The sequence below is a fragment of the Leishmania infantum genome, chromosome 11 (genome assembly GCF_000002875.2).
Source record: "Leishmania infantum JPCM5 genome chromosome 11".
NCBI classification, from domain to species: domain Eukaryota; phylum Euglenozoa; class Kinetoplastea; order Trypanosomatida; family Trypanosomatidae; genus Leishmania; species Leishmania infantum.
In genome coordinates this window covers 79,313-105,255 of record NC_009395.2, presented here as the reverse complement: position 1 = coordinate 105,255, position 25,943 = coordinate 79,313, and the positions used below count along the sequence as shown (strand labels likewise).

At 62.2% G+C, this 25,943-nt stretch overlaps 4 protein-coding genes and 1 pseudogene across 5 annotated transcripts; all 5 read right to left on the bottom strand.

Annotated features, from left to right (window-relative positions):
- Positions 1–1,651: 1,651 nt before the first annotated feature.
- On the bottom strand, positions 1,652–6,199 carry LINJ_11_0320 (putative DNA repair and recombination protein,mitochondrial precursor; the record flags this gene model as incomplete). Its single annotated transcript, XM_001463797.1, has 1 exon — positions 1,652–6,199. One exon carries the CDS (start codon positions 6,197–6,199, stop codon positions 1,652–1,654), a length of 4,548 nt encoding a protein of 1,515 aa, XP_001463834.1.
- A 4,017-nt stretch (positions 6,200–10,216) lies between these two features.
- On the bottom strand, positions 10,217–15,634 carry LINJ_11_0310 (conserved hypothetical protein; the record flags this gene model as incomplete). The annotated part of the gene is made up of 1 exon (XM_001463796.1): positions 10,217–15,634. The coding sequence occupies one exon, from the start codon at positions 15,632–15,634 to the stop codon at positions 10,217–10,219; it is 5,418 nt and encodes a 1,805-aa protein (XP_001463833.1).
- Positions 15,635–16,814: 1,180 nt separating this feature from the next.
- On the bottom strand, positions 16,815–17,639 carry LINJ_11_0300 (conserved hypothetical protein; the record flags this gene model as incomplete). Its single annotated transcript, XM_001463795.1, has 1 exon — positions 16,815–17,639. One exon carries the CDS (start codon positions 17,637–17,639, stop codon positions 16,815–16,817), a length of 825 nt encoding a protein of 274 aa, XP_001463832.1.
- An 806-nt stretch (positions 17,640–18,445) lies between these two features.
- On the bottom strand, positions 18,446–19,837 carry LINJ_11_0290 (hypothetical protein, unknown function; the record flags this gene model as incomplete). The annotated part of the gene is made up of 1 exon (XM_001463794.1): positions 18,446–19,837. The coding sequence occupies one exon, from the start codon at positions 19,835–19,837 to the stop codon at positions 18,446–18,448; it is 1,392 nt and encodes a 463-aa protein (XP_001463831.1).
- A 1,136-nt stretch (positions 19,838–20,973) lies between these two features.
- On the bottom strand, positions 20,974–22,468 carry LINJ_11_0280 (annotated as a pseudogene). The gene is given in 2 exon segments: positions 20,974–21,840; positions 21,842–22,468. Coding segments are annotated over 2 exon segments (1,494 nt in total).
- Positions 22,469–25,943: the final 3,475 nt, after the last annotated feature.

Here is a 25,943-nt window from a genome sequence, read left to right as displayed (position 1 = left end):
GTGTGGTACTATGAAAAATGTACAACGACCAACACTGGAGCGAGACACCAGGAGAGCGGAAAAATGAGTCAAAGTAAGGGAACCAAGAACAGGAAGATGCAACGGAATACCACCGCGCAACCGACAGAGACGACGATCTGAGTGAGAGGGATGCGAAGGGTTGGCGCGGAAGGTGAGGACCAGGAGAGGTCGCGCCGAGGATGGTAGACCGCAATGTATCGGAGAACCAAAGAAGAAGCAAAGGAAAGAAAGATGTGTACAGGAGAAGTTACGGAGATGTGCTCTATGAATGGTGTGCGTGTAGAAACAAGTAACACCAAACAACACACGGGTGGTGTGTGGTGGTTGGTGGGTGGTGCAGCCGTGTGGCAGGACGGAAGTGCGAAAAAAAAAAACGACACAACGACAGTTGTGGATAGAGAGAAAGAGAAGCGAGTCTCTAGGAGCGCAAGAGAAGAGCGTGTGCGTCGGCGGGTGGGACGAGGAGACGTGAGGGGCGGTGTGTGTGTATTTGTGTGTGTGGAGGCGAACAACAGGGTGGCGGTTGTCGTGATATCCGCTGCTCTCTTTTCACTTCTTCCTCGCACTCGTTTAGTTCCGTTCACGCTCCCGCTTGCCCAGCCGCTTGTCTTCTCGTGTGGTTACCGCTGCAGCTCACTTGTAGATGATGCGCTGGTGCGTGTGTAGGTACCAAATACCACAAAGGAGACCGGCAGCGCACACACAGACGCACTCGGTCACGCAGGCGCACGTGCTCGAGCACCGAAGGCCAAAGAGAGAAAGAGGAAGGAAGACAGCGGAGACGCCGAGAGGCGGGGAGGGGGAGATGAAAGATGCCCAAAAGGCGGGGTGAGGTGGGTGGGTGGGAGGGTGGCAGGCGCCAATCTAAGTAAAGGCCTTCCAGCACCACAAGCACGCACACATACACACACTCGCAATGTACGAAGCAAAAAAAAAAGAAGGATCACAGTATATAGAGAGATATATACAGAGAATCTAGTGTAGGTTACACGTTACGGGCCTCTGTGATGGCACCGGCGTGACAAGCGTGTGGATGCGTGACGGAGTGAATGGGGAGTGGGGTGGGGAGATCGGAGGAGGAGAAGTATAAGGAGGAGGCAATGCGGTAGAGAGGGCGTGCCATGACGCGAATGCTGTGGGCGAGGCGAGAAGGGGCAGAGCCACCGACGGCTCCGGTGCATGTTCGTTGCCACCCCCCTTTCTCTCCTTGCTCCCCTCGAGGCGTGTGATCGTCGGCAGACGAGCGACGGTGTGCGTGTGCGTGCGTGCTCGCTCTTTCGCACAGACCGACCGACGTGGCCGCATGCGTCTCTTTGTTCCTCGCTGCGTACACGAGTGGTTTGCTTGTGGGTCGATTTTCACTTCCTTTTAGGAGGTAACAGACTGCAAGCCAATGGGAGCGGGCCGGTGGCGGCGGCGGTGATGGTGGAGAGGGCTGGGCTTCTGCATCGAGTCGCCCATCAACAGGCATACAGTGCACGCATACAGATATCTGTGTGTGCTGGTGCCCCCGCAGCCTCCTCACATGTACCGGCCAAAACAGTGAACATCAGACTCAGACATACTTCGGGGAATGCGGGATCGCCTATGACCCGCTGAATCGGTGTCGGCACATCGGCCCTCTCGCTTCTCACACCATCGGGGAACCAGCAACGGCGCCCAGCTTGCCGGGGGTGCTACGACGCTTGCGGTGCGCGGCCGACGCCCTCACCCGCTGCTTTAGCATCTTCTCCTCCAGGAGTCGTATTTCTGCGCGGATGTCGCCTTTACTCGCCTCACTCTGCAGCCTCTGCTGGCGCTTCTTCACGTACGCCTCGAGGCGCTTCCTCAGCACCGTCTTCTTGCGTCGCTCCACTGAGCGCCGCCAGGTCGCCGCCACCATGTACGGCGCGATTCGCGCCTGGGTCACCGGCGGCAGGCTGTCATCGAATAGCAGGCAGTCCGCCGCCGCACGCACTAGGCTGGGGTGAAAAGAGGATACCGACAGCTGCTCCGGGTTGCGCACGCGGCTCATGGCAACGTACAGCAGATGCTCACACGGCCACATGCGGGACAGCTCCAGGTGCACGCGACCCACCAGGGTGAGCCCCTGCACCTTGTGCACCGTGAAGGCGTAGGCTAAGGAGAGCGGCAGGGCGATGATCCCCATGCTGTAGAAGTGCGTGTTGGGCAGCCCTCCAACAAAGTGCGTCACTGGCGGGATCACCTCCTGCCGCCCGTTGAAGTCCAATACCGGCGCCAGTGGCACGTCGAAGCCCTGCTCGTACTTCAAGTAGTCGGCGTACTGCAGGATGGATTCCTCCCGCTGCGCGTTGCCAACGATGTAACGCGGAAGCTGGTCAATTTCCAGCTTGCGAAAGGCCACAACGGTGCCCAGGCTTCCGTTCACGAGCCCCGGGGCAAGGTTGGTGCGGAGCATCACGCGAGCGCCAATCTTCAGCCCCAGTGGCCGGGCAAGCGGGGTGCGTTGGGCGTACTGCGAGAGAGTGAACTCGTCCTGCTCCGTGTGCATGCCGTCTGCGTGAACGAGGACGTCGCGGACCCGTACGCCGTTGTCGATGCTTTCAAGATGACGATCCAGCTCACTCAGGTACAGCAAGAACTCCTGCGCCTCTTCCTTGTCCATCGTCGGCGGCAGACGCACCCGGAGGGCCAAGGCGTCGACGAAGAGGGGATACAACACAATGCTGCGCTCGCTGAGGCTGGGGTGCAGGAGCCACGCGCCGTCACTGAAGTTTGCCGACGCTACCGCGGTGCTGGAGGACGCCGCGGCATCCTTTTCGCGACGCGCCAGTCGCGCTGACAAGCGAGACGACGGCTGCGACGACGCACGCTGCCCGTGTGTGTAGAACGCGGCGAGGTACCGCCGTATCTCCAGCGCGAACGTCTTCATGTTCAGCTTCGGTGGCGCATGGATGCGCAGCACATACGTCGGAGACCAGGTGCCCACGAGGGATGGGGGCAGGAGCTGAGGCGCAAAGGTGATGAGATCCCCTTCCAACCTGTCCAGCTGCTCCGTGTTGGTCGCGTCGACCTCGCGATTCGTCGGCAACAGGTTCACGGCGCCGTCCACGAATGCAGCCACGCTGTCGCGGCGCCTCACTTGTGGGAACGGACTCACAGGCGTGGTCGCCGCCGCGGACTGAGTCCGAAGGCTCTCATCGGCAGCGTTGGAGGTCGCCACTGTCTCCGTGTGAGGGTCTATGGAGGGCTCGCTGGTTGCGGTGGACAGGACCTGCTGCAGCTGAGCCTGCTGGCGCTCACGAAGCTCAGACGCTGCATGGTGCTCGGCCACCACCTGCTCTCGTGACATGAACCGCACCGATTTCGGTAGGTCCAGTGGCACCATTCCGCGCCGAAGCTGCTGCAGCTGGGCGGCAAAGTGCAGGTCGCGGTTCTGCCGCACCGCCGTGCGCAACTTCAGCTGAACGAAGTTGCGGCGGAAGACAGTGGACGTGATGAGCGGCTGCGCGTGAATGGCGCCGAGCTGCAGAAAGTCGCCACTCAGTATCATCTGCACACCGCCGAAGGGGAGGTTGATGTTGTTGGCGCGGCGCAGGTGCACCTCCAGCGACTCGAAGAGATCTCGTGAAAGCATCGACACCTCATCAATGATAATGACGTCGTAGCTGCTCAAGTCCTTGCGACGCGTGAACTCGCCGAGAGGGCTGATACCGAGACAGTGATGCAGCGTGCACCCGCCGATCTGAGAGCCGGCAATGCCAGTCGTCCCCGTGACAGCCACAGCCAGCCCTTCACGAACAAGCTGCTGCTTGATGACACGGAGCAGCACCGACTTGCCCGTGCCAGCGCCGCCACCGATGTACGTATGATGTCCCTGCATGACCAGCTGCACGACGGCTTGCTGCTCCGTGTTAAGGTCCTGAAGGGTGAGGAGCTTATCATCGATGCTCTCCATCATACTAGGCTGTGCAGTGGTCGCCTCTACAGCCGCTGATGGTGTTTGCTCCGACTCTGTCGTCTCTCCGCATACGACAAGACCAGGCTTCTGCCGCTGCAGGTGGGATCGGCTGTACTGCAACTTCAGCAGCCCAGACACTCGCTCCACGGGGTCCTCGACGGTCGCATCGCTCAGGAGACGCTCAATCTGTTGATAAAGGGGGCCGCGCGACCAGAACTTTGGCCAGGAGACACGGTGGGCACGCAGCTCGCCAGCGAGGTTCCGCAGTGCCTCGCCTTCCGTCACGCAGAGCTCACGCGTGGCTCGGTCGACGCCGATGCCCATCAGTGCCAGTGTGCGGATGCTCATCGATCCAGCCTTGGCGACACGGCGCGTAAAAATGTTGTAGACGAGTGCGCCCGACTCCACCGCTGGCGCAGTCGTGCTATCCCTCTTCGGTGCCCTGAGCAAGGCGGTAGCGACTTCGTGACAAGGTGCCGGCAGCGCACCGCCAACGGTTCCATCTGCACCCTCGTCTGGGTTGAGGGGGGCTGCAGACTGGGCGGCAGGAGGCGGTGCCTCGGCTTCCATCGTTGCCGCGTCGTTCTCACGACTCAGAGGCGCCTCTGACGGGTGCTCTGCATCCGTGAGGCGGTCTCCGTCTGTGTCAGCATGAATCGAGGAGGCGGCGGCGGCCGCCTTGCCGCGCTTCGCCTTCTTGTTGCGCGGTCGGTGCCACTGCTGCTTGCGGATGGCTCGAGAAACGTCGGCGTAAAGCTCAGCAGTCAGCGCCTCCTGCAAGCTCGTGTCTTCCTCGGCGTCGATGCTCTGCTGCGATGCTGATGCCATAAATGCTGCCGTTGCCGGTTCAAAGCCCTTGGCGACCATCGCTGCCACATGGCCCGCGCTCGGCGGCGCTTCGCCGATTGCCGCCTCCGCGTCGCTGAAGGCGGCATCGTGCGTTCGATGGCGAAGCCACTCCGTGTACTTGGCGGCAGCGGACGGCGCGAGTGCCTCAGTAAGTTGGTCCTTGATGTGCGTGTTCGACTCGAGCAGGGCCTCGTCCATGAGCGGCGCGTCGGAGGCCTGGGCCAGCCACTCCACTGGGTCCAATATGAGCTGGCGAGTGCGCTTATCGGCTGTCCGCACAGCATCACCGACAGAGGCGGCAGGTGCGACGGGCAGGGCATCGTCGCTGATACAATCTTCCACGTCTTCGATGTCCTTTTCAACAGCGCCGTACGCCTGATCATCCCAGTTGTCTTTCGAAACGCCTTCCTGATGTGCTGGTGATGCTGCCGCCGCGGAGGCGTCGCCATCGAGCTGTTGATCCCTCTCCTCGTTGATCGCGCGCCCCTCTCCCTGTTCGCCACCTAGATCAAAGGCAGAGATGCTGTCCATGTCGAACTCTTCGAGAAGCGCGTCGTCATTGCACACCAACGCAGGCGATGCAGCGACATCTGTGTGTGGATCGCCTAATTTGGCCGCTTCCGCATCCCCGCGTGGCGCGAGTGAGCGCGCTGCCGCAGGTGCGGCCTCGAGTGCAACTGGCTTAAGCGTTTTGTGTGAGGTGCGTTTCCGTAAACTGCCGCGTGCCGCCTGCACGCCGCACTCGTCTACGGCACGCCAACGAAGATCGACTGTGATCGTTGGTGCCGCTGCTTCTGGCTCCGCTGCTGTAATCGCAGCGGCGGCGTGCCGGCGCGCGTGTGGGTTGGCGCGCTGAAAGTCGGGCCGGAAGAGGAGCGGCACGTACGCCTCTTCCTCGGCCCCTGCCGAACTGCGTAGACAATCGTGACGGCTAGACGCATCCAGAGCCGATGACGCTGCAGCGGGCACTGCTGCCCCCTCCTGAGCACTGATCTCCATCGGCAAGTCCGCGGCGTGTGCACTCGCGCACCTGCCGCCGGCCGAGACACCTGCCGTCTGTTGTAGTCGGCGAAGCAGCTCGCTGAGCAGAGATGGGCGCTCCTCCTTCGCGTCCCCATACTCGGACGGAGCCGCTTCGCTCGATGGCGCGGGCCCACATTCAGCACGTGGTGACAAATCACCGCCACTCGGAGGCTCCCTGGACTGCGAGTGGTACCACCGCCGTGCTGCTGTGTGCCGCGTTACGTGCACTGCCGCCACAGTCAGCTGCGCGAGCTGCCGTTGTCTTCTTTTGCAGTGGAGTGGCTCTACCACCGATGACGCTACAGCGATGTACGCTCCCCTGGCGCAGTACGAGCCACCGCCGCCTCTCCACCGCCCCTTGTCCCGTGTCTTCGCCTTCACCATCAGCTGTGTACACTTTTCTGCAGAACGCACGGGGGAAGCTGGCGATGCTGAGGGAGGTGGGGAGGATGAAGGAAGAGAAACAAGAGGTATACACGACGGCGCAGCGACACACTTGGACACTGGTGCCATAACAGCACCACGAGCACGGGGACACACAGGTGCAGCAGTGAGGTGGCGATGAGACGCGAGGAGCACTTGTAGGTATCCCATACTGCTACGCTTTTTATGAGGGCCGTCGTATGCATGTAGCAGTGCTGTGCACTGGTGCCCGCTTTCGTCTGATGTTGTACTTCTCTCCCCCCGTAATAACCGAACAGATCGAGAGCACGACCGCACACGCTACAGCACGCAACCGAGAGACTATGTATGCCAATATAAATGGATGCACGCACACCGACACAGTGCACAACACGCTGATGAAGGCGGCGGCGGCTCAATCGTGATTGGGGAGAAGGAGATGCAGCAAGACGGGCCAGCCAAACCACCGCAGCAGGCTTAAGCACACGTGTGCCTTCCGCTTTACGGCTCTTGCTCACCAAACTCTCTCTCTCTGTGACGACCTTCTTTCGCCTTCCGTGTTCAACGCGTCGATGTGACGCGCCCCTCTTTTCCTGCGCGGCAGCTGTGTGATCGTCTTCTGCCGTTCCTCGCCGCCTCGTGTAACCTTCTGCTCGTCTATCTATCCTCCTTTACGCCTCCCGCTCTTCCTCGCACCCACTGCGTCAAGCAGCGGTGCTGCCGTGTGGAGTGCGTGAACGCACCGGCACACGCGCACACGCACGGCTACGCCGGCTGTGCTCGATGAGAGGGAGTGGCAACAATAGTAAGAATAAAGGAGATCTACGCACACGTGCACGCACACGCACACACAGACAGACAGACACGCACAGAGGAGAGAGAAGATGTATATATAGAGATATATGTATGTGTATATGTATGCATGCTTGTATTTATGCGCGTGTGTGTATGTGTGTATGTGTGTGTGTGTGTGCGACTTGCGCTCTTATGAAGTTATATGCACGACCTGTATGCGGTGATGATGATGTGCCGTCGAGTGGGCTGCTCGACATGAACACCCAGACACACGCGCTCCTGCGTATGCGTATACAAACGTGTATGTGTATGCGTGTATGTATGTGTGGTCCATCCACACGGACACCTGCGGGGCATATAACAAACCCGAGACGGTAATCACGAAATACATGCAGAGAAGGGGCAGCAGGGCAGGACGAGGTGTGGCGTGGGCGCCCCTCTTCATCGAGAAAAAGAAGCGAGCCCACTCCTCACCGATCTCGCGCACGCTTCTCTCCCTTTCTCCTCCGCGCCCTCTCCCTCTTGCCTTTCAGTGATGGCCAGTACTGCAAGAAAAGCGTGTGTGTACACGTGTGGCGCCTTTCACTTCGTGTCTGTGTGAGATGCGCGTGTGAAAGCCTCTCCTCCGCCTCCGCCTTCAGCTACCGTCACGGCTGTGGCTGATCAATGACGAGTTGCCCGACTCTCCAGAAAAGACGGCCACGCCCACGCTGCGCAGCGGTGCTGTCTCTCCAGCTTGCCTTCACAAGCGCAAGTAGACAAACACCAAGTGATGCCCTCACACCCTGGCAGCGAAGCAGGCGTGATGTCAAGTGCTGAGCCGCCACAGCCCCGGGTGAAGTGTAGGATGAGGTTCCTTCCACTCTCCGACGCCTCTGCTCGCCCTCTTTCCGTCCGGAGAGGACCTCCCCGTCCTCCCCCCGCGCAATCGTCACCACCGTCACCGGTGCGCGCCACTCCTCCACTCCACCGAGCGCCGGCCAACGAGGTACGTGCGCAGCACCACTACAACGATGTGATGTCGGCGCAGGTCACCGACAGAGGGAAGGATCCACAAGCGGGATCGGCTGCAGTTGAACGATAAGTAGAGCGGCAGCTGCGCTGTACCTTAGCATGATCGCTGTGCGGGTGCGCGCGCGTGTCTATGTGCGTATTAACCGATAACGCCGTGATCGACACACGCGAGAGCGAGGTGTAGTGCGAGAAGAGAAACGGGTCGGGCCCGAGTGTGACCGCAACGGCGGCACAGGACTTGATGACAAGCGGTCGTTGAATGCGCGATAGTTGCTCCCGCTGAGCTGCGAAGGCAATTCAGGCCACTCAACTCGCGCGCACGAGGACCGGTGTACGCGAAAGAGAGTGTGCGCGTGATAGAGAGCAGGCGTGAAGGGGCAGGGGCAAGCAAACCTACTGCAGAGCGTGAGCGAAGAAGAGGCGCAGATGTGGAAGAAGAGGCTACGGTATTCTGTCGTCCGTAGTCGCACACGTCTGAAGATGTTGGTGGGAGAAGTGGCAGTGCGGCGCGAGAGTTGAAGAGGCCGAGGAAAGGCCGAGGACGAAGAGAAGAGGTAAGCGGGCATGAAAGTGTTTGGCGCACACGCGCTCGCTTGGCATACACCCTTCTTCCTCTTGCTTCGAAGGAGCGTGGGCGACGCGCACGCAGACAGGGACACGGCACACTGCACTCAGGACTTTCCAACGTGTGCGCCTGTGCCTGGTGGGGTGCCGCCTCTCTGGATCCGTGGCCGCGCTTGACATGATGAAGTGGCCATAGTGGGAGACCGTGGGCATCGGCGAACTCGAGAGCCTACAACAAACAACACACATTTTCTCTTTGCACCGTTCGGAGTGCGACGGTGACACGCCGCCTGCGGGTGTGTGGGTGGGCGGGTGCAGACATCTCTAGTCGTGCTCTTGACAACGATGCTGGGCGATGCAGCGGGCTTTTCTGTGCCAACGATAGCGACAGGAGGCCCTTGCGCTGATGGCGCCAGCGACAGGGGGGCGGACGGCATCTGTGGCAGCTTATCGAAGTCCGCGAGGTAGGTGGCATAGATGGTGCGAGGCGAAAAGAGAGCCTCTGGGGTGTAAAGCCATCGATGGCGCCGTTTTGTAGTCTTGGCCTCGCCCTCCTCGGTGCGCATCTGCACGCCGAGGCGGCCATGGCGCGCCGCGACGTTGCTCCAGGAGGCGTGAGGGCTTGTGGCGACGGGCTTGGGGAGGGGGCCCGTGGCTCAAAATGAAAGGCATCTTTGCGCCATCCGCTAAATGGCCAGCGCCTCTCTCGGTGCTGGCGTACATGCGTGTGCGTGTATCGGGGAGTAGATGATGAGCAAGGGAAGAACGGTAGATGGGAAGAGATGGCAGTGAGCGTCTGTGCCGGGCTGCTGATGCATCACTCTCTGATGACAGCCGCCGCTCGCACACTACCTCGCTGCGTCGCAGTGGACCGGCCACGACACAGCACAGGACCGGGTGCATGAGGCGGGAGGCAGGTGATACGTGGCGCACAACGGCCACCACCTCTGCGGCAGCGCAGTTCTCCTCTCCCACACTCTCTGTGGCGTGTATAGATATACATTGAGAGAAAGGTGGTGCACACTGGCAGACACGACGCGACCCTGTCGCTGCTACTCACCCTTCACGTGCAGCCCTTTGGGGGGGGGAGGTCGCGTGGAATGGAGAGACGTCCTGCATGGCGATCACTGTCGCCTCGCTTACGTGCGTCTTGCCAGAGCGTATGTACATGCATGTCGCAGATAATGACGACATGACGAGGGAGGGGAGAAGGCACAGCCGACACGTAGCACCGCACCTGCATCAAGAAGCGAACCCAGAGAGCGAGAGCAACACCGTGCAGGACTGACCTGTCAGATAGAAGGAGGGGGGTGTCCACAGAGTGACACGAGCAAGATAGATAGAGGGTTCCAAGGAGTGGTGGTGGTGGGAGGGTGGGGGCAACATTGATCACGCACACAGACACGTCCGCACACAACGCACTCACTCATGGCGGAGGCGATCCGCTGTACATGGGCAGCAACAACAACAGTAACAACAACAGAGGAAACATGAACAGTACAGCCAAACACCAACATGCACACACACACACAAGCGCCCACGCACACTCTTTGTGTCCTTGCGTGACTTTACTGCAGACGCGAGCGAGCCCTTACTTCCTGTCCTTCCCATTCATGCCCGCAGCCGCTACGAGGCTGCGCCGCACGCGCCAATCACACCGCTGCCACCCCCTCCGCCCGTGTGGCTGGAGATGCCGTCGTTGTTGACGCTACCGGCTCCCGCTGTGCCAGAAGAGACCAAGACGCTGTTCGACCCCCCGGCTAGCTGCGAGCGCGACACCAGCGACGCCAGAGCAGGCACCATGTGCGTCAGCGGCCGCAGGAGCGAGTGATGCAGGAAGGAGAGCAGGCGCTCCTCAAACGGGACAAACACGTTCGGCTGCTTGAAGCCGCACAGGACGCACAGAAAATCGCAGAAGCCCTCGAAGGTGAGAACGTGGGCGCGCTTTCGATGCGCTGGTTGCGCGACGGCGGACTCGGTGGCGGCATCTGGATCGACGATACGCACCGCGCGGTAGCCTGGCCGTCGCGACGACAACGGGAGGCTGCCAGGGCCGCCGTTGGCGTGCGCCAGCCGATCCATCTCCTTGCGGTTGGCGATGGCGACCTCTTCGTTCGCCTGGCGCAGCACAGAGCAGCTGGAAAAGAGCTCATGGATGCGATGCTGTGAGAGCTCGGTGCTGGTGAGCATCGCATCGCGCAGAAGCCGAAGCACATCCTTGCGCACCATCCCCGGCTCCCCGAAAACCTCCTTGCTATAAGTCTGAAACACAAGCAGCAGCGCTGGGGCGCAATTCCGTAGCACCACCTGTGTCCTCACGCCACGCGTGAGCTGGTGAAGAACGAAGCGAGGATCTGTCGCTTGCAGGTGGGCGGCGGAGCTGGGCAGCACGATGCCCTGCATCATGAACCTGAAAGCCTCCATAAGGGAGCAGTAGGTGGGCTTGCTGCTCGACACGCGGCGGCTGCGGTTCGCCTCATCGCCATACGGCGGCAGCGAGGCGGGACCCCCGAGCCGCCCATCATCGCTACTGGCGAGGGTGCTAGATTCCCAGCTGCCGACAAAGGCAGTCGGTGAAGACAAGGGTTGCACTGCTACGCCTGCTGGAGTCGCCGAGATGAAGGCCGGGTAGAGACGGTGCGCCAGTAGCACAAGCGCCATCACAAACGACGGGTATGTCATGTCCATCTGTATGTCTGGTAGCGTCTGATGCTGCATTGATGACTTCGGCGAACGACTCCGCCTGTCGTCACCCTCGCGGCGCAGCTCCGTGGCCGCTGGCGCCGTCTGCGACGACGCCTCCCTGGCGGTCCGTGCCGACTGCAGCACTGCGGGGTCCACCTCATCCCGAGCGAACGACACCGCCATGACGGCGCGTTGAAAGAGCTTCGTCACTACCTCCATGTCTATCGCCTGCAACTGCGGCTTCGGCTGGCGTGACCATAATGACTGGACTTGCATCTGTGACTGACCAGATTCGCGCCTCCTGAGCACCGCAGAATCATGCGCGCCGGCGTCCTCGCTGTCTGGGCTCGCCAAGCTGATCACTCCGAGGTCACTACACAGCATGCGCCAGCTGCCGAGGTCGAGAACCGGAAGCGCCAGGTGTGCGGAGAGGGTGGCGCGCTGCACAAAGAGCGAGAGAAGATCTTCCTGCCAAAGACCGGTGATGGCGTCCGTCAGTGACGCCGTCTCAGCAGTGGGGTCGGTCAGATGCTGTTGCTGTGTCGGCGGCTTGGCTGCCTCATCGTCCACGGAGGTGAGAGAGGCGCCGAAGGTCTCGCTCGCCAGCGCGTTCAGGTAGGCCTGCTGGCGCTGCTCCACGCACTGACGGATGAGCGGATGCTCGATGGAGAGGTTCTCCTTACCGTCCTGACGAAGTCCCAGCAGTAGTGCCGGGGCTGACGCACACGGTCCGGTAAAGACACCGTTGCTCAGCCCACCATACGTGCGCACCGGCACCAGGCAGTTGAGCGTAACATGCCAGCGGTGCAGCTCCAGTGAGCGGCGCAGCACTATGGCGAGGGTGCTCAGCATCGCGGCCAGCTCAGGGCTCTCGAAGGCGTCGCTTGGCCAGAAGCCGCCGCGCAGCAGGAAGGGGTGCGCCTGTGTGCCGAAGACAGGAAGGCAACGCTCACGGAAGAGCTGCCACGCCGTCTTGTCTTCTGTCGGCAGCTGACGCAGCATGTCCGCCTCGATCGAGTAGCCGGATGGCGGTGCCCGGTCAAGCGTCGCCGTAATTTCCGCCGGACTGCCGCCCCCTCCTGCAGCATCTCGGAGGCTGCCGTTGACGATGCCGTTGAGCTCGGCCGCTGTCGCTTGGCCGCCGCTCCAGAGGTACAGCAGTGCGCTGCGCTCTCGCTTCGCGCTCTGAAGACTCTTGTGGTGGAAGGGGTGCGCGAAGCGGACGTAAAGAAGCGCCACGAGCGTGATGACGGCTGACCTCTCACCGCGCACGATGGCGTGCGGGTCGACCGCGGTGTGGAGCGGCAACGGAGCTGACAGCGTAGGCAGCGACGCCACGGCGGCTCGCGGCGACCGTTTCACATCCCCCGCCTCTGCCGCGCTCACACGAACGTCGACAGTGGCCTGCCCGCTTGTATTCTCACCGTTTGTGGTGTTCGCCCGCCACGCCTCGTTCTGCTCCTGTGCCGAGACGTCTTGACCGGCCATGAGCTCTGTCGCAAAGGCGAGAAGCTGGGACATGCGCTCTACAGGCGGTGCGGCCAGCAAATCACCAAAACAGTCGGCGTACACAGGGAAGGGCGGGTTTAGCTGCACGCCATGCTGTTCCAGCAGTTGACGTCGGCGATCGATGCCATCCAGCCTGGCCCCGGCAGAGTCGCTCATGCCCACGCTCGCGCCGACGCCACGTTCCATCTCGGCGGCCGACGTCGTGGTGCGGTACCGCGGCAGGGCAAGGTAGTAGAGAAGTCGACTGATCAGCACCCCGCTCCGCGCTTCCTCGCTGAAGCTGTGGAAGCGCTCGGCTAGAGGGCCATCCTTCATGTCGTCGAGGCACTCCAGGTCGTCGAGGCAGCTGTTGGCCCAGTCTGCGATGATGACAAGGGCATCAGGGAGTTGACGGTCTGAGCGCAGCACGATTGGGGCGATGCGGCTGAACAGACGTTCCTCATCGCTTTCGCTGCGTGGCGGCGCCGCGCGGCTTTCTGTGGAAGCCGATGTCACCGACATGGTGGCTGTCGCCTCTCGCCCGTCCGCCGTCGCCTCGGCAGCCACGGCGGACTTCGCGGCATGAGGCGAGGCGTTGCCGAGCTCGCCCTCGTCACCATCGTCATCGTCGCTGGTGGTGCACCCTGTGCCGTAGCGATCCGCGTGCACGCGCGCCTCGTCGGCACCCTCGGCTGCCGCTGTGGAGACCTCGCACATGTCTCCGACGACGCGCAGCACGGTGTTCTGCCACGGGCGGTGCCGGTGCGCGCGCAGGCGAGAGCGGACGTGCCGCAGCTGGCGGTTCTTCTCCTTGATCGTCATGAGCTGCTCTTGTGCGGTGTTCAGCGCCTCCAGCTTGTCGCGCAGCAACTGCAGCGTGCCATCCTCCAGCTGGCGATTCCGCTCACGCAGGCCATGATTTGCAGCTTCGACCTTGCGCAGTCGCCGAGACTGCACGGCCAGCTCCGCGCGGAGATAGGCGTTGACCCGGTCAATTTCGTGCAGCTTCGCTAGCATCGTCTGGAAGAGAGGGTGCATCGGGACGCCGCCGGCGTCACCTCCGCGACTAGAAGTGGCTTCCGCCAAGGATGCGTTGATGTCAGATGCTGGGAATGTGGACGGCGCTGTAGAGCGCGCGTGGTATGACCTGTTGCCCTCGTCTTGGATATCGTCAGCGTGGGACTCGAGGTAGACGAGTTGCGCCAGCGTTCCGCCGCCATCGATGGCGTTGTCCTCATCGTTACTGCCCTCACTCTGGTCTTCGCTGCTGGCATCCCGCACAATGTACCTCTCCATCATGCCACATTTTCCATCTTCTCTTGCAACGACTTCATTGGCCGCAGAGGCATTGCTTCCCTGCAAGCTGCGGGTGCCAGCCTCCCCGGCTCTCTCTTGCTCTGCCGACGCCACGCCGGCAGCCTTCCGACGGATAAAGGAGAGTTGGACTCGGCTGTAGCCCGCCCCCTTGCGCTTCGAGGAGTGCGTTTCGTGGCGATGGCGGCTGGGAGGGGGCGACAGGGACGCCTGCGCGCTCCTCCCTCGCGAGTGGCTGGGGGCCACCGCCCATCCGGCAGGGGTGTCCACCATTGTGGATGCGGCGCTGGCATGGATGCCCGTTGCTGAAGATCCTTCCCTGTTGCCAGCAGCAAGTTCCTGCTGTCTTTGCCCGCTCTCTTGCTGCTGCTGCTGCTGAACACGAGACCACATTGTAGCTACGGGTTCAGCTGAGGTTTCGGGGCCGTACATGAGCAGAGCCGTGGCCATTGTCGCCGCTGTTCCCACGTATGCTTGATTGTCCCGCAGCGCTGATAGCCTCGACTCATTGAGAAATTCGATGTACGCCGCCTCCATCCGTGCCTCACGTACAAGCTGCTGCCCGCGCTGTGCCTCTCGCCGCCACGCGCTGAACATCCGATGCAGCTCGACACGTCCCCGTAGTCGTGCAACCACGCGCTCCGTTGCAGCCTGCTGGGCGAGGCACTGGCGGTGCCGTATGACTCCTTGCAGCCACGCGCGCATCGTCCACGACTTCACAACGCCCTCGAGGTACTTCGCGTCGGCCTGGGCCTGCACGGCTGCATCTATCAGGCTCTGCTGCTGCTGGACGCGCAGCGGAAGGGTTGCAAGGTGGGTGACCTGCTCGCTCAGCGTTCCCAGCCGTGGCCGCACCGCCGCCCACCCGGCATAGTCGGCGTACACGTGAGGCAGGATGTACTGCCGGAGGAGGTGGCTTGCGAACTCCATGCCTGCCGTGATTGACTCCGCCTTCTCAATCATGCTGGAGAGCAGCGCAACACTGACCGCCGCTTCTAGCCGCAGCACGGGGGCAGGGACAGGGCGGTCACAAGGGAGAGCGACAACAGAGACGCCGGCCCCGGTCGGCAAAGCCGTCGACACCTGTTGCTTCACCTCCTCCGCCAGTGCACGCTCCGTGTTGAGGGCGGCCTGTAGCACCTCGTGACGCTGCTCCAGCTCCAATGCGTGCTGCGCCTCCACTTCGTTCTCTTGCTCCGTGAAACTGCTTGAGGTGCTTGTGAGACCGACATGCCGTCCTGCATTGCGATTTCCATCACACGTGTCCTCCACGGTGGCGACTGCGGCGGTGGTCTTTCTGCTCTGGGCCTCGATGAAAGAAACGCTCGTCTGATGAAGGACCAGCTGCAGCGCTTGCAGCAGCGCCGCCATCTTGTGGAGCGGCACCGGCGATGCACTCGATGGTACCAGGCACACCCCACTCTTTCGCTCTCGCTGGTGCTGCAGCTCGCGCTGCCAATGATGTTCTTCCGACGTCAGCAGTGCTCGCACAGCTTGCTCGAGAGCCGGGCTCAGCTGTTCGTCGAGCGCAGCCACATGGCGCTGGTGGAGCCGCATCGCCTGTCGCTCACGCCACCAGTGGTGTAGCGGGCCGTTGAAGGAGGTCGTTGAGGCATGAGCCGGCGCTGTGGAGGCGGTAAAGGCTGGCGTGCTGCGCGTCCACAGCGCCAGCTGCCGCGTCTCGGCAGCGCTCAGGTCTGGTGCCACGATGTTCTCCGTGGTTGACGCTGGCAAGCCCACGAGCGCTTCGTGGAGGGGTGCAGCCGCACAGCCGGCAACGCTGGCCCCAGCACCGGGTGGCGGAGACGACTTTGCCTTCTGCCGATTCGCATCGCTCTTATCCCTCTTGTTGTCCTCGTTTGGCTGGACGCGAGCAGGGATGAGGGCTGCGTAGACACGTGGGGTTGCTGCAGGCGGCACGCGTATCGCCTCAAAGCCGCTCATCGACGCTGCAGAGGTAGCGGGCTGAGCTGCTCTTCGACTGTGGTGCGCCGACGCAGTCTTGAAGAGGCCACGCGCTGCTGCTGTCGTTGTCGTCGCACTCTTGCCGGCCGATTGCTGTAGATGTGGCAGTTGCGATGTGGACGCCGCCGCCGCACTCGAAGGGGCGGCGGTCGCGTTTGTATAGGATAGCGGGCGCAGGCGGAAGGCGCTCACATCGTGATGGGTGAATGTGGGCGCATTCGAGGGCAGCCGCTGCTGTGGCGAAGTGCGTGACGAGGAGACGGGCATCCTTGTATCGCAGCACCGAACCCGCTCGCAGACAAACAGTTGTGGGGCGGTGAGCGCGTCTCTCTGAGCGTGCGGTCGTTGTGGTGGTGCTGCACGAGAAGGGGAGAGGGGGGGGGAGGACAGAAAGACCTACAGTCGAGGTGTGTGTGTGTGTGAACCGTCCGAGACCATACGTGGAGATGCGAGGGGCGAGGGGACAGGCGCTGGCAAACGCGCGTCGCACACCCGTGAGCGTGTCGACTTGAGGGTCGGTGCGTGCGCAGAGTGCAGGCAGATATAGGCGGACCGTGCGCGTGTGTGAGTAGGCGCGCGTGTGTGTGTATGTGAGCGGAGGATGCGACTTGAACATAGCGGCGCTGGAGAAGAGAGCGAGCGATCGAGACGACACCGTAGAGCAGTAAAGGCAAAAACTGCTTCCCTTCACACCAGCCTCGTGGGCCCACAAACACGTGGGGCGGATTACGCAGGCACGCACCATCGCGGAGCCCCCCACCCCTTCCCATTCTCACGCCTCGTCCAAGGTGACGTACACGGTGGTAGGAAAGAGGCGAAAGACTCGCTGCGCCACGACGTACAGCACCACCAACGCAAACAGCACGGCAGACACGCGCAGCAGCAGATCATCGCGCGACTGCACTGTCAGTAACGTGCGCACCATGCGCTGTGCCATCTCCATCGATGAGTGCACATCTTGGAGCGACTGTTGAAGGGTCGCGAGGGACTCACTGGAACCGGCGAGCCCCTGTACCGCCGTGTCCATCTTCTTGAGCTCCATCGAGAGCATGGACCGCGTGTGGAGCAGCGAGCGGAGCGCCGCCGCGGTGCTGGCGGCGGATCGACCTGAGGTGGACGTCACGTCACCCTCGGTGACGTTCTCTGCGTCCTCGACCTCGGCCACAGCGCGCGGAAGCACGCGGCGAAGGTCGATGCGGGCCTTCTCCAGCCGCATGTACAGCTGGCGCTCCTCTTTCGTCGGCGCCCGATTCGCCACAGAGGGCGATGCAGTCCGAGTACCGGGAGAGGCCGAAGAGCCGGACCGCTGCTGCAGCTGCTGGTGCACCCGGTGTCGCTCGCGCTCCCGCTGCTCCCGCACCGTTTCTAATGTCCGTAGAACCAGCTGCGCGTGTGCAGCGGCGATGGAGAGGGCACCATGCAAGCGCTGCGTACGATTCGTCACGAAGGCGTGGTGCGTCGTGATCAGCTCGTGTAGCGCCTGGTCCGCACGGTGCGCCAGGGACAAAAGTACTTCAGCCGTTCGTGGCGGTAACGGCGAGGCAGACGGAGGCGAGGGCGATGCCGCCGCAGCGCGTAGCGCGGCAGTCGCTTCCATGACAAGGGGCACCAAGAAACGTTGCTGCTCCGTTCATTCAGGTTTGTGACTCTCCGCGCGTGCCAGCGCGGAATGCAGGCGCAGGAGGGGGAGGGAGAGGAGGTTCGATGTGGAGGAGAGACACAGAACAGGCGAGGGCGATAGCACATGCCCGCCTCATGGGTGCGGTGCGCGTCACCGTGACACAGTGCAGATGACGTACACACACGCTGGGCCGTGGTGATGGTGGGATGCGGCTGCTGCGGCGCGAGACGCCCCCGCACATGCTTGCCGATGGCGGTGGCGCAAATCGACCGTGCGGCTCACACCCCATCAGCGGAGGCTCCCCCCTTTCTTTTTAGCTCACATAGCATCAACGCTGCTCGGGCGACAGGCACATGCTCACACGCCGCGGGAGAGGATGTAAAACGACACAAGAAACCAAGTCGATGCACGGGAGCCGCGAGCTTCCCCCCGCACCCTCTTCTATGAACAGATGCCTTCACAGAGGTGCACAGACACCCACACGCCACTGCACGTGGCCAAAGCATCGCTGTGATCGGCAGAGTCGCGTGAACCACCTCCGATATCGCAGGCGCCGGCACCCCCGCCGCCTCCTTCAGCGCCAGAGCTGAGGGCTCATGCCCGTGCAGAGCAGATGCGGCAGCCTTGCCTCCGCATGAGCCCCTCTCGCTGCTGCTACTCCCTGCAGACTCCGCACCATGTACCATTACACAGACGGCAGTGTGGCACCACCACAACCGTTGCTCCTGTAAAGCTTGCAGTGCCAGCTTCCACTACGTGGTGGTGCCGAGGAGTTGCTGTCCTTACAAGCCCTTCCCATCACTGTCCGGCTGATGTCTCGTGGCAGGCTGGAAAGTGAAGAGTTGCAGTAGCTCCGACACCGTTGCACTGGTGCTGTGATCGCGCCGAGACGTGGTGCGACACCGAGCGGCCGTAGGCGTGCGAGGCCCCGTCTTGCATCCTCGCTGCTGCTGTACTTCATCCTCTCCCACTAGTGTGGTGAAGGCGGTGAACTCAGCGGCTAACGCGCATGCCACAATGCGCGCGTACCGCTCCTGCAAGAACGCATCGTCCTCATCGAAGGAGCCGCACGTCTTGTGATTCGGTGGTGCGCTGCCGTCGCCGTCGCATCGCTTGTCGCGCGAGGGCGGCAAAAAAGGGCGCCTCGCCGCAGGACGGTCATAGTCGGACACAGCGCCGCCACTCGAGTGCTCATTGCCGCTCTCGCTGCCCTCATCTTCATCGACAGGGTCAAGACGAAAGAGTCGCCGCGCGACATGCTCACCTTGCCGCTGCAGCGGTGCGTTTGGCGAGCGCACGCCTGCACCGCCGCGATGTTCTCTTCCACAGGGAGCCGTTTCACCGACCTCCGCCATCGCCGCTGTCGCACCACCATCGGCCTCACGGGTTGACTTGACGCTGGAAAACACGCTCAGCAGGTAGCTCATTGCATCCTGGTTATCGAACTTCACTCGCGGGGTCTCGAACTGTGCATTCCGCGTGCGTTGTGCAGTGTTGCGAGGGTGCCGGGCGAGGGAGCTGCTACTGCTGCTCCTCTCCTGCTCTGATAGCAGCGACGATGCCCAAAGCGCGTCTGCAGTTGCTGCCTCGCCGGACGGAGGACGATCACACACAGTGCTGGGTGTTAGGCCGACGTTGGCCTTATCGCTGAAGCTGCTAACGTCGCATACGATAGACGGAAAAGCGAGCGCCACCGCCATGCCGTGCTGCCCGCTCGACTTGCTGGCGGAGCGCGTCGGCGAGGGTACAGCACTTCCTGCTCCGCTGCTCTGGGGGCTGTGCGGTGCCACGACAGTGGCTTCTGGATAGGGCCCCGTGGTGGAGTCGACGCCCGCGTCCTCGGACGAGTTGATGGGGGACACCTGCGGTGTCGTCGGCGATGGGAGAGTGAGGCACAGTCGAGGGTCTTCGTGCGTCATCTTCCTCTGTGTGGGCGCTTTGGCTGTGATGTGATGTGCGTGATGATGCCGGCGCCCCTCCGCCGATACGCTGAAACTCTCTGCCGTGCTGACGGCCGCTGCACGTTCGCGCTTCTCATCACCACCCCGTTGCCGGTCTCGGCGCTGCCGGTGTGGACTGGAGTGCAGTGCCGCCCGCAGGGAGCGGATATCCTTCTCCTGCTCCAGCACCTGTTGAGAGAGCTGCACGATCAGCCGCTCGCATTGCCGCAGCATGTCATCCGTGTTCACTGTCGTGAGGGCCGAGGAATCCGTCGACGCCACGACTGGCCTTTGTGGCTGCCTCCGAGTACGCGACGATGACATTGACCTACGGCTCGCAGAGTCTGGAGTAGGCGAAGACCACAAGTGCGCGCGCGCAAGGCTGTATATGAGTGTATGTGTGCCTGTGCACCGGCGAGAGCCACTGAGCAGGCGGGAGATCAAGCTTTTATGCGTGTGCTCGGTGCTCCACTTCTATAAAACGTAGGTGGCCCTCGAGGGGAGGGGCGCGTGCGCCTATCTCACACCCACGCACGCCTTATGTCAGGGCCGCCGCCAACCCACGGTGAAGGCTTCACGGCCGAGGGGGTGGTGGTAGTGGTGGTGAAGGAGTGAGATAGACACGCGAAAAGCGGAGCGAAAAACAACAAAGAAGGACGGACACACGATCGGACCCCTCCCTCAGCGTCCTTTCGGCTGCACGACTCCTCCTTTGCAACGGCGGCGGCGATTGTGCGCCGAGACAGCCGAGACCTGTGCCATAAGACAACGCACAAGCGGGATAGGGAGAGCACAGGTGGGGTGGTCGTAGTGGTGGACGAAGTAGGAGGGGGGGGCATAACGGTGATGGTACGCTTGCGTGCATAGTGCGCGTGCCTGCTTGTCTGCGAATGGGCGAAAGACACGGGCACAGGCACAGAGACGGTAGAATCCAAGGGCTGATGCTGCCTGCACGCGCTTGCGTATGTCTGCACCTCCAACGGGGCACACCTGATGCATCAGTTGAGTTTTTCCTTGGGTCTGCGCCCTCCCGCTCATCCATCACACCTCTACACACATGCACAGCGCGCTGCGCATGGATGAGCAGTTGGCCCGCAGACAGCCCTCCCTCCCCACATAGGCAGACACAGCGAGCACGGCTGCCTGTTCGTCGCACGGTATCATAAAAGCTCATTCGAGGGGTCCGAGACGTACATGCCAGCCGACATGCAGACGCGGAACTCGCCGCGGCTCCACTTGCCGGTGGTCGAGAGGTAGCGGTCCATGTTCTGGAGGGTGCGCTTCTCCGACTCGAAGAGGCCGCCGAGGCAGGAGCTCTTGTGCTGCACGCATCGCAAGCCTAGGTAACTCAGGAACCACTGCGTATTCTACATGGCAGCGTGCCGGTGCACGCGGAAGAGGTGGGAGGGAAGGCAGACAACTTCTCGGTCGGTTGGCTGCTTCACGGAGGTGAAGCGCCGTGTCCGTTCTACCGTGCACTTGAGAGATACAGAGGCAAGCTTGCTTTCCATCGTGCGCCGGATGTGCTGGAGGGCGTAGCTGACGTTCGGCAGAAACGAGAGGTATGTGCCAGCCACTCGCGAGAGCTGCGCCGTGTTTTCGGAGAAGAGAAGCGTCGCGTACTGGTTCAAGTACGGCGACCACCCAGCTGCGTTAGAGAGGGAGAGCCGCGGCACGGCTGCTGGCGCCGCAGGAGAGGCGGGTGGATGGGCGGCAAGTCCGGCTATATTGCTTGTGGCTGTGGTAGTCGTTGAGCACGCCAGATTATCGGCACGCCAGCGCTTACGCTCAGCCATCTCGCGGTAGTGCAGCTGTGCTGCCTTCAGGTGTGCCACCCACTCCACCGTGCACAACCCGTCGCCGAGTCTTTGCGCCATGTCCATCTGCTACACCTCGACGTCGCTCTCGCGCTGTGCCGGGGACTTGCGCAGGGTGACCATGAGGCCCGCCACCTCGGCTTCGGATGCTGCGTCCAGCTTGGCGTTTCCATGTGCCGGTGCCTTGGGGCTCGGAAGCAGCGCGAACTGCAGCCACTCCTGGCAGAAAACGCGGTAGAAGGTGCTCCCCTGAAAGGCGTGTGCATCACCAAGCCCCAACTGGCTGCTGACGAGCGCCTCGCAGAGAGTCGTGAGGGGTGGAGACGGTGCTTCAGATGTGTGCCGAGAGCGGCGGAGCCAGTATGCGGGTGCCGTAGAGAGGCGCGCGTTGGCAGTGGAATTGAGCGGATGCGCTGTAAGCTACAATGTGCAGCCCATTCTGCATCGGCATCTCACTCGTTGCAGTCGCCTCAGCACCAGCGGTGGCATTGGCGTTTCTGGCGGTGGCGGCACTTGAGATGAGGGCGTCTGAGATGGGTTTGTGGACCGACGCCACCACAGAAGGGGATGTTGTAGTTGGAAACCGAATCTTCTGCACGTAGGCGATCAGCTTGAATTGCAGTCCCGCCTCGCGCTCTGGCTGGCGCCATTCCTGCGACGCGCACACTTGCAGGCGGTATGCATGCACGCCCTCTGTGGTGCCGCTGCGCTCCTGTTTCACCACATTCGTTGGCAGATCTGGGCAGGCGTTCTTCGATAGCGTCTGAGGAGCTAGCGTGATTTCGCTCTGCACAACGTTGCCATTTGAAGAGGGCGAAGTGTTGGAGTTAGCCGAGTCGACGCGTCCGATGGACGCAGCACTCGTCGCGTCTGCTGCGCCACCGAAGACAAGCCTGCTCGCCCCCGTCAAGGTTCACTGCAGGTTGTGAAGAGCGACGTACTCCGTCACGACAAGCCGGACGCCGTGCAGGAGCGCGAACGCCAACTTCGCCATTAGAGGACTCGTGAGTGATGTGTGTGGCAGCCCCGCCACGCGCACATGCGGCATCCGCTTCGAGGCAGAGGTCCGCCCCGTCACAGAGGGGGCCGCTGCTGCCTCCTGTTCGCTGCACGCCACGCGCCACCACGCCCGCACCGTGGCCTCCTCACTCTTCTGCGCCGCCACCTCCAGCACTTTGCTGTGAACAAGGAGCCACTCGTGGAAGCTGACGTGCTGCGCCGTGCCCAACCGGTAGAGGCCTACGGCGGCCCTCTTCAGCAGCCGCACTTCCTTGTCGTGGATGCGGCTGGTGGCATCGCCCCGAGACTCTCGGCGCCGTCAAGGGCGTACCTGCCAGGACGGTAAGAATGGAGAGCGAGTGGCACAGGCGAACACTGCGATCACCTTTAGCCTACGGCGCAGGACGTAGAGGGGGCATAGGGCTATCACGCATGTCTTCCTCATCTTGCTGTTTCGGCGGCTGTGGTGGTGGCACATGTGTGACAGGGGTCGGGGTGCTGCTGCTGCTACTGCTGCTGCGACGGATTTCCGGTGGCGGCACTCGGGTGGACCAATGAGGTCAGCTACTCTTCGACTAGTGAATGCAACGTCTCCGCGTTGGTTGTCGTTTCTGCGGCATTCCTTTCAGTGACGGCTGAACGGTTTGCGTCGGCCACCTGCTCGTGCAGGGGTGCCGATGCCGATTCGTGCACTGATGACATCACATCAGGTGAGGCCAGGGCCGGCGAGGCATTGACCCACAGTACGTGAGCCGTGGGTGGCAGCGGCTCTTCGTCGATGCCACCCCTTTTGCCGGCTGCCGTCGCCGCAGCATCGTTCTCCCTGCTGCCCACCGCAGCCTCCGTGGACGCCGGTGGTCGCGACGTTGATGACGATGACGCCACCGCTCGCTGCCCAGCCTTCATTTGATCGGCTCCCGCATGGCCGACCGAGGCTGTGGGCACAACAGGCCTCAACACCGACCGCGCTAGTAGAAGCTCAGTGAGGAAGAGCGTCATCAACGTCAGCGCAACGCAGATGCTCCAGTAGAGCTGCCCCATCACGCGGCCGCGCCGTTGGTGCAACGTTGATGTCGCGCCTTTCGTGACGCTGGGTGCAACGGCCTTTTAGGTCCGCTAGCGGGTTTTGGAGGAATGCGGCACCGCACAAGCGTTCACCTCTCGCCAAGCACCGGTATTGGACGACTCCATTCGCACCGTCTCCGCAGCATCCTGGCTAGGGCACATGAGCATACGTGATCGCCTGTTGCGACGAGTGTTTCGTGGTGGTGATGAGGCAGTGACACCCACACCCACCCACCCACACACACACACACACACACGCACACGCGGTTGAAGTGAGCTTGAGGAGGGTGTCTGCATTTGCACACTTCCTTTTCGGCGCCAGCAGAGAGGGAGAGAGGTGGTGGTGGTGGAGGGCGGGGGGGGCCGAGGGAACGTTACACGGAGGTCAATGGGCGTGTCGGCATATTCGCTTCAGTCGACCCGACTTCGGCGGTGGCGGTGGGTGCGGTCGTGCCGCTCACACCGAGCGCCACAAAGGCACGCATAGAGTGCGTCTTTTCACGTAAGAAGATACATGCACGCATATGCCTGCCTTTGCAGCTTACTGTCGCACCTCACCGTCTCGCCAGTTGTGCACTGCCACGCTTGGTAAACGGGGTCGCGGCTCGGTCCGTCGGCGGAGTTTTCGCCGCATTGTGTGTAACGAGCCGTAGATTACACACGGCAGGGGAGGCATGCAGCGATGGAGTTCCCCGTTGACTACATGAATGTGCGTGTAGCCCTTGCGGACAGCAGCGATGGTAGAGGCGCCATCCGCATGAAAGTGAGCCACAGCTCCAGTAGACAAGAAAGAAAAGGCGCTTCCCATGAGCGGCGCCCCTACACGGTCGGCGGGGCCATTTCCCTACCGCGTGCCCGTCGTGGCACCCGGATTTCCCGATGCTCTGCGGGTGCGTGCTCGCTTCGCACCATCTCACCCTCTCATGCTCCTGCTCGCGGTTAAACACATCAGGGCCACGAAGCCCATCGTCCGCTCGTACCGGGAGCTTGCGCTGCAGAGGGTGAGCCCGCGCGAGAGCCGCGCCTGAGTGAGGAGGCTGTCGAAGGCCCTCTTCAAGGCCAGCGCAGTGTCGCGGGTCTCTGGTGGGGCCATGCTGCACCCGTTGAATGCGACGCCGTAGATTGTCGAGAAGACGACAACGAGGGTCTGGATCATGCACCAGCCTGGGCAACAAGAGTTGATTCTGAGGATTTGGACAAAGTCCGAGTGCTCAGCGAGACCCATTCCCGCATTCGCTTCGTCTTCCGGCAGCGGGTGCAGGCGCACTCCTCCGACACCCGCACACCCTCCTGCAGCATCATGATGATTGAACCATCTGCAATCAGCCCATTGGAACTCAGCGGAAGCGGCGCCACGATCTGCACCATCAAGACCACCAGCCGCGTACGGAATACTCCTGCCCGGCAGAGTTCCTATCGCGCAAGAGAGAGATCGGCATGGAGTGGCATCTGTGGAATGTCTGGTACAATGATGGACTTGCGCGTGCCCAACTTCCTCTGCAGTGGCTGCTGCACGTGCAGTCGCTGGCGCGAGGGGGAAGAGAAAGCAAGCAGGGGCAAGCCGCCAGCAGCCAGCGCCCGAGGCACGCCCTCACCGTCGTGTTCGTGTGCCTGCATGTGCCTGCGTGCACGCGCGTATGCCGCCATTTTGGTTCGCCCCTGTGCGGCTCTGTGCCCCGGCGCTGGCTCCTGCACGCACGCGCCGAAGAGAGCCGTCTGGCAGGTGGGCGCCGGAAAGGTGGTCGCGACGGTCAACGAGGCCGAGGCGAGCGAGAAAGGAGGCGCATACCAGCGAAGTATAGACCTTCGCTTCGATGCAAGGCATCAAAGAAGGCTGATGCACCGTCGACGCACAGCTGCGCACGCACATGAGTGCGCGAGCGCTCCTTCCGCTGATGCATGGTGCACACTGACGCATCGCCCAAAGATGAAAGAGCTGACGTGCGGCTGTGTGCGTGTGTGCATCCGTGCTTGTGAGGATCTTCGTGTGCTGTCTGCAGGCCTGACGGCGCCGCGCGCTTCGCTGTACTCCGGGGTTTCATGGCCATCTGACCTTCCAGTGAAGACCATCACACACCTACACTCATGGGTCGACGCCAGAGGGGTCGGGCGACTTCGCTGACGCCTTTTCATCTTATAACCTCCGTGCTCGGCCTCTTCGCCTCTTCTCGCTCCTTTGGTCTGCACCACACAGACGCCGACGCGCAGAGCAGTTCAGGCAAACTGAACCATCGCACTGATGGTGAGCGGCCAGCACCACCACCACCATCGCCCCCACGAGCAAAGCCTTCTCAGATCGAGCCAGCCGACCAACCGACCACCAGCGATGCCGCCGCTGCATCTGCCAGAGAGAAAGAGCTGAGCTGTAACTCGCCCGCGTCTCCTTCCTGATGATGTGCCGTCAACATTGTCTTGCTTGCCCTTGCCATGACGACCATCGCGCACACGTGTACACCCCG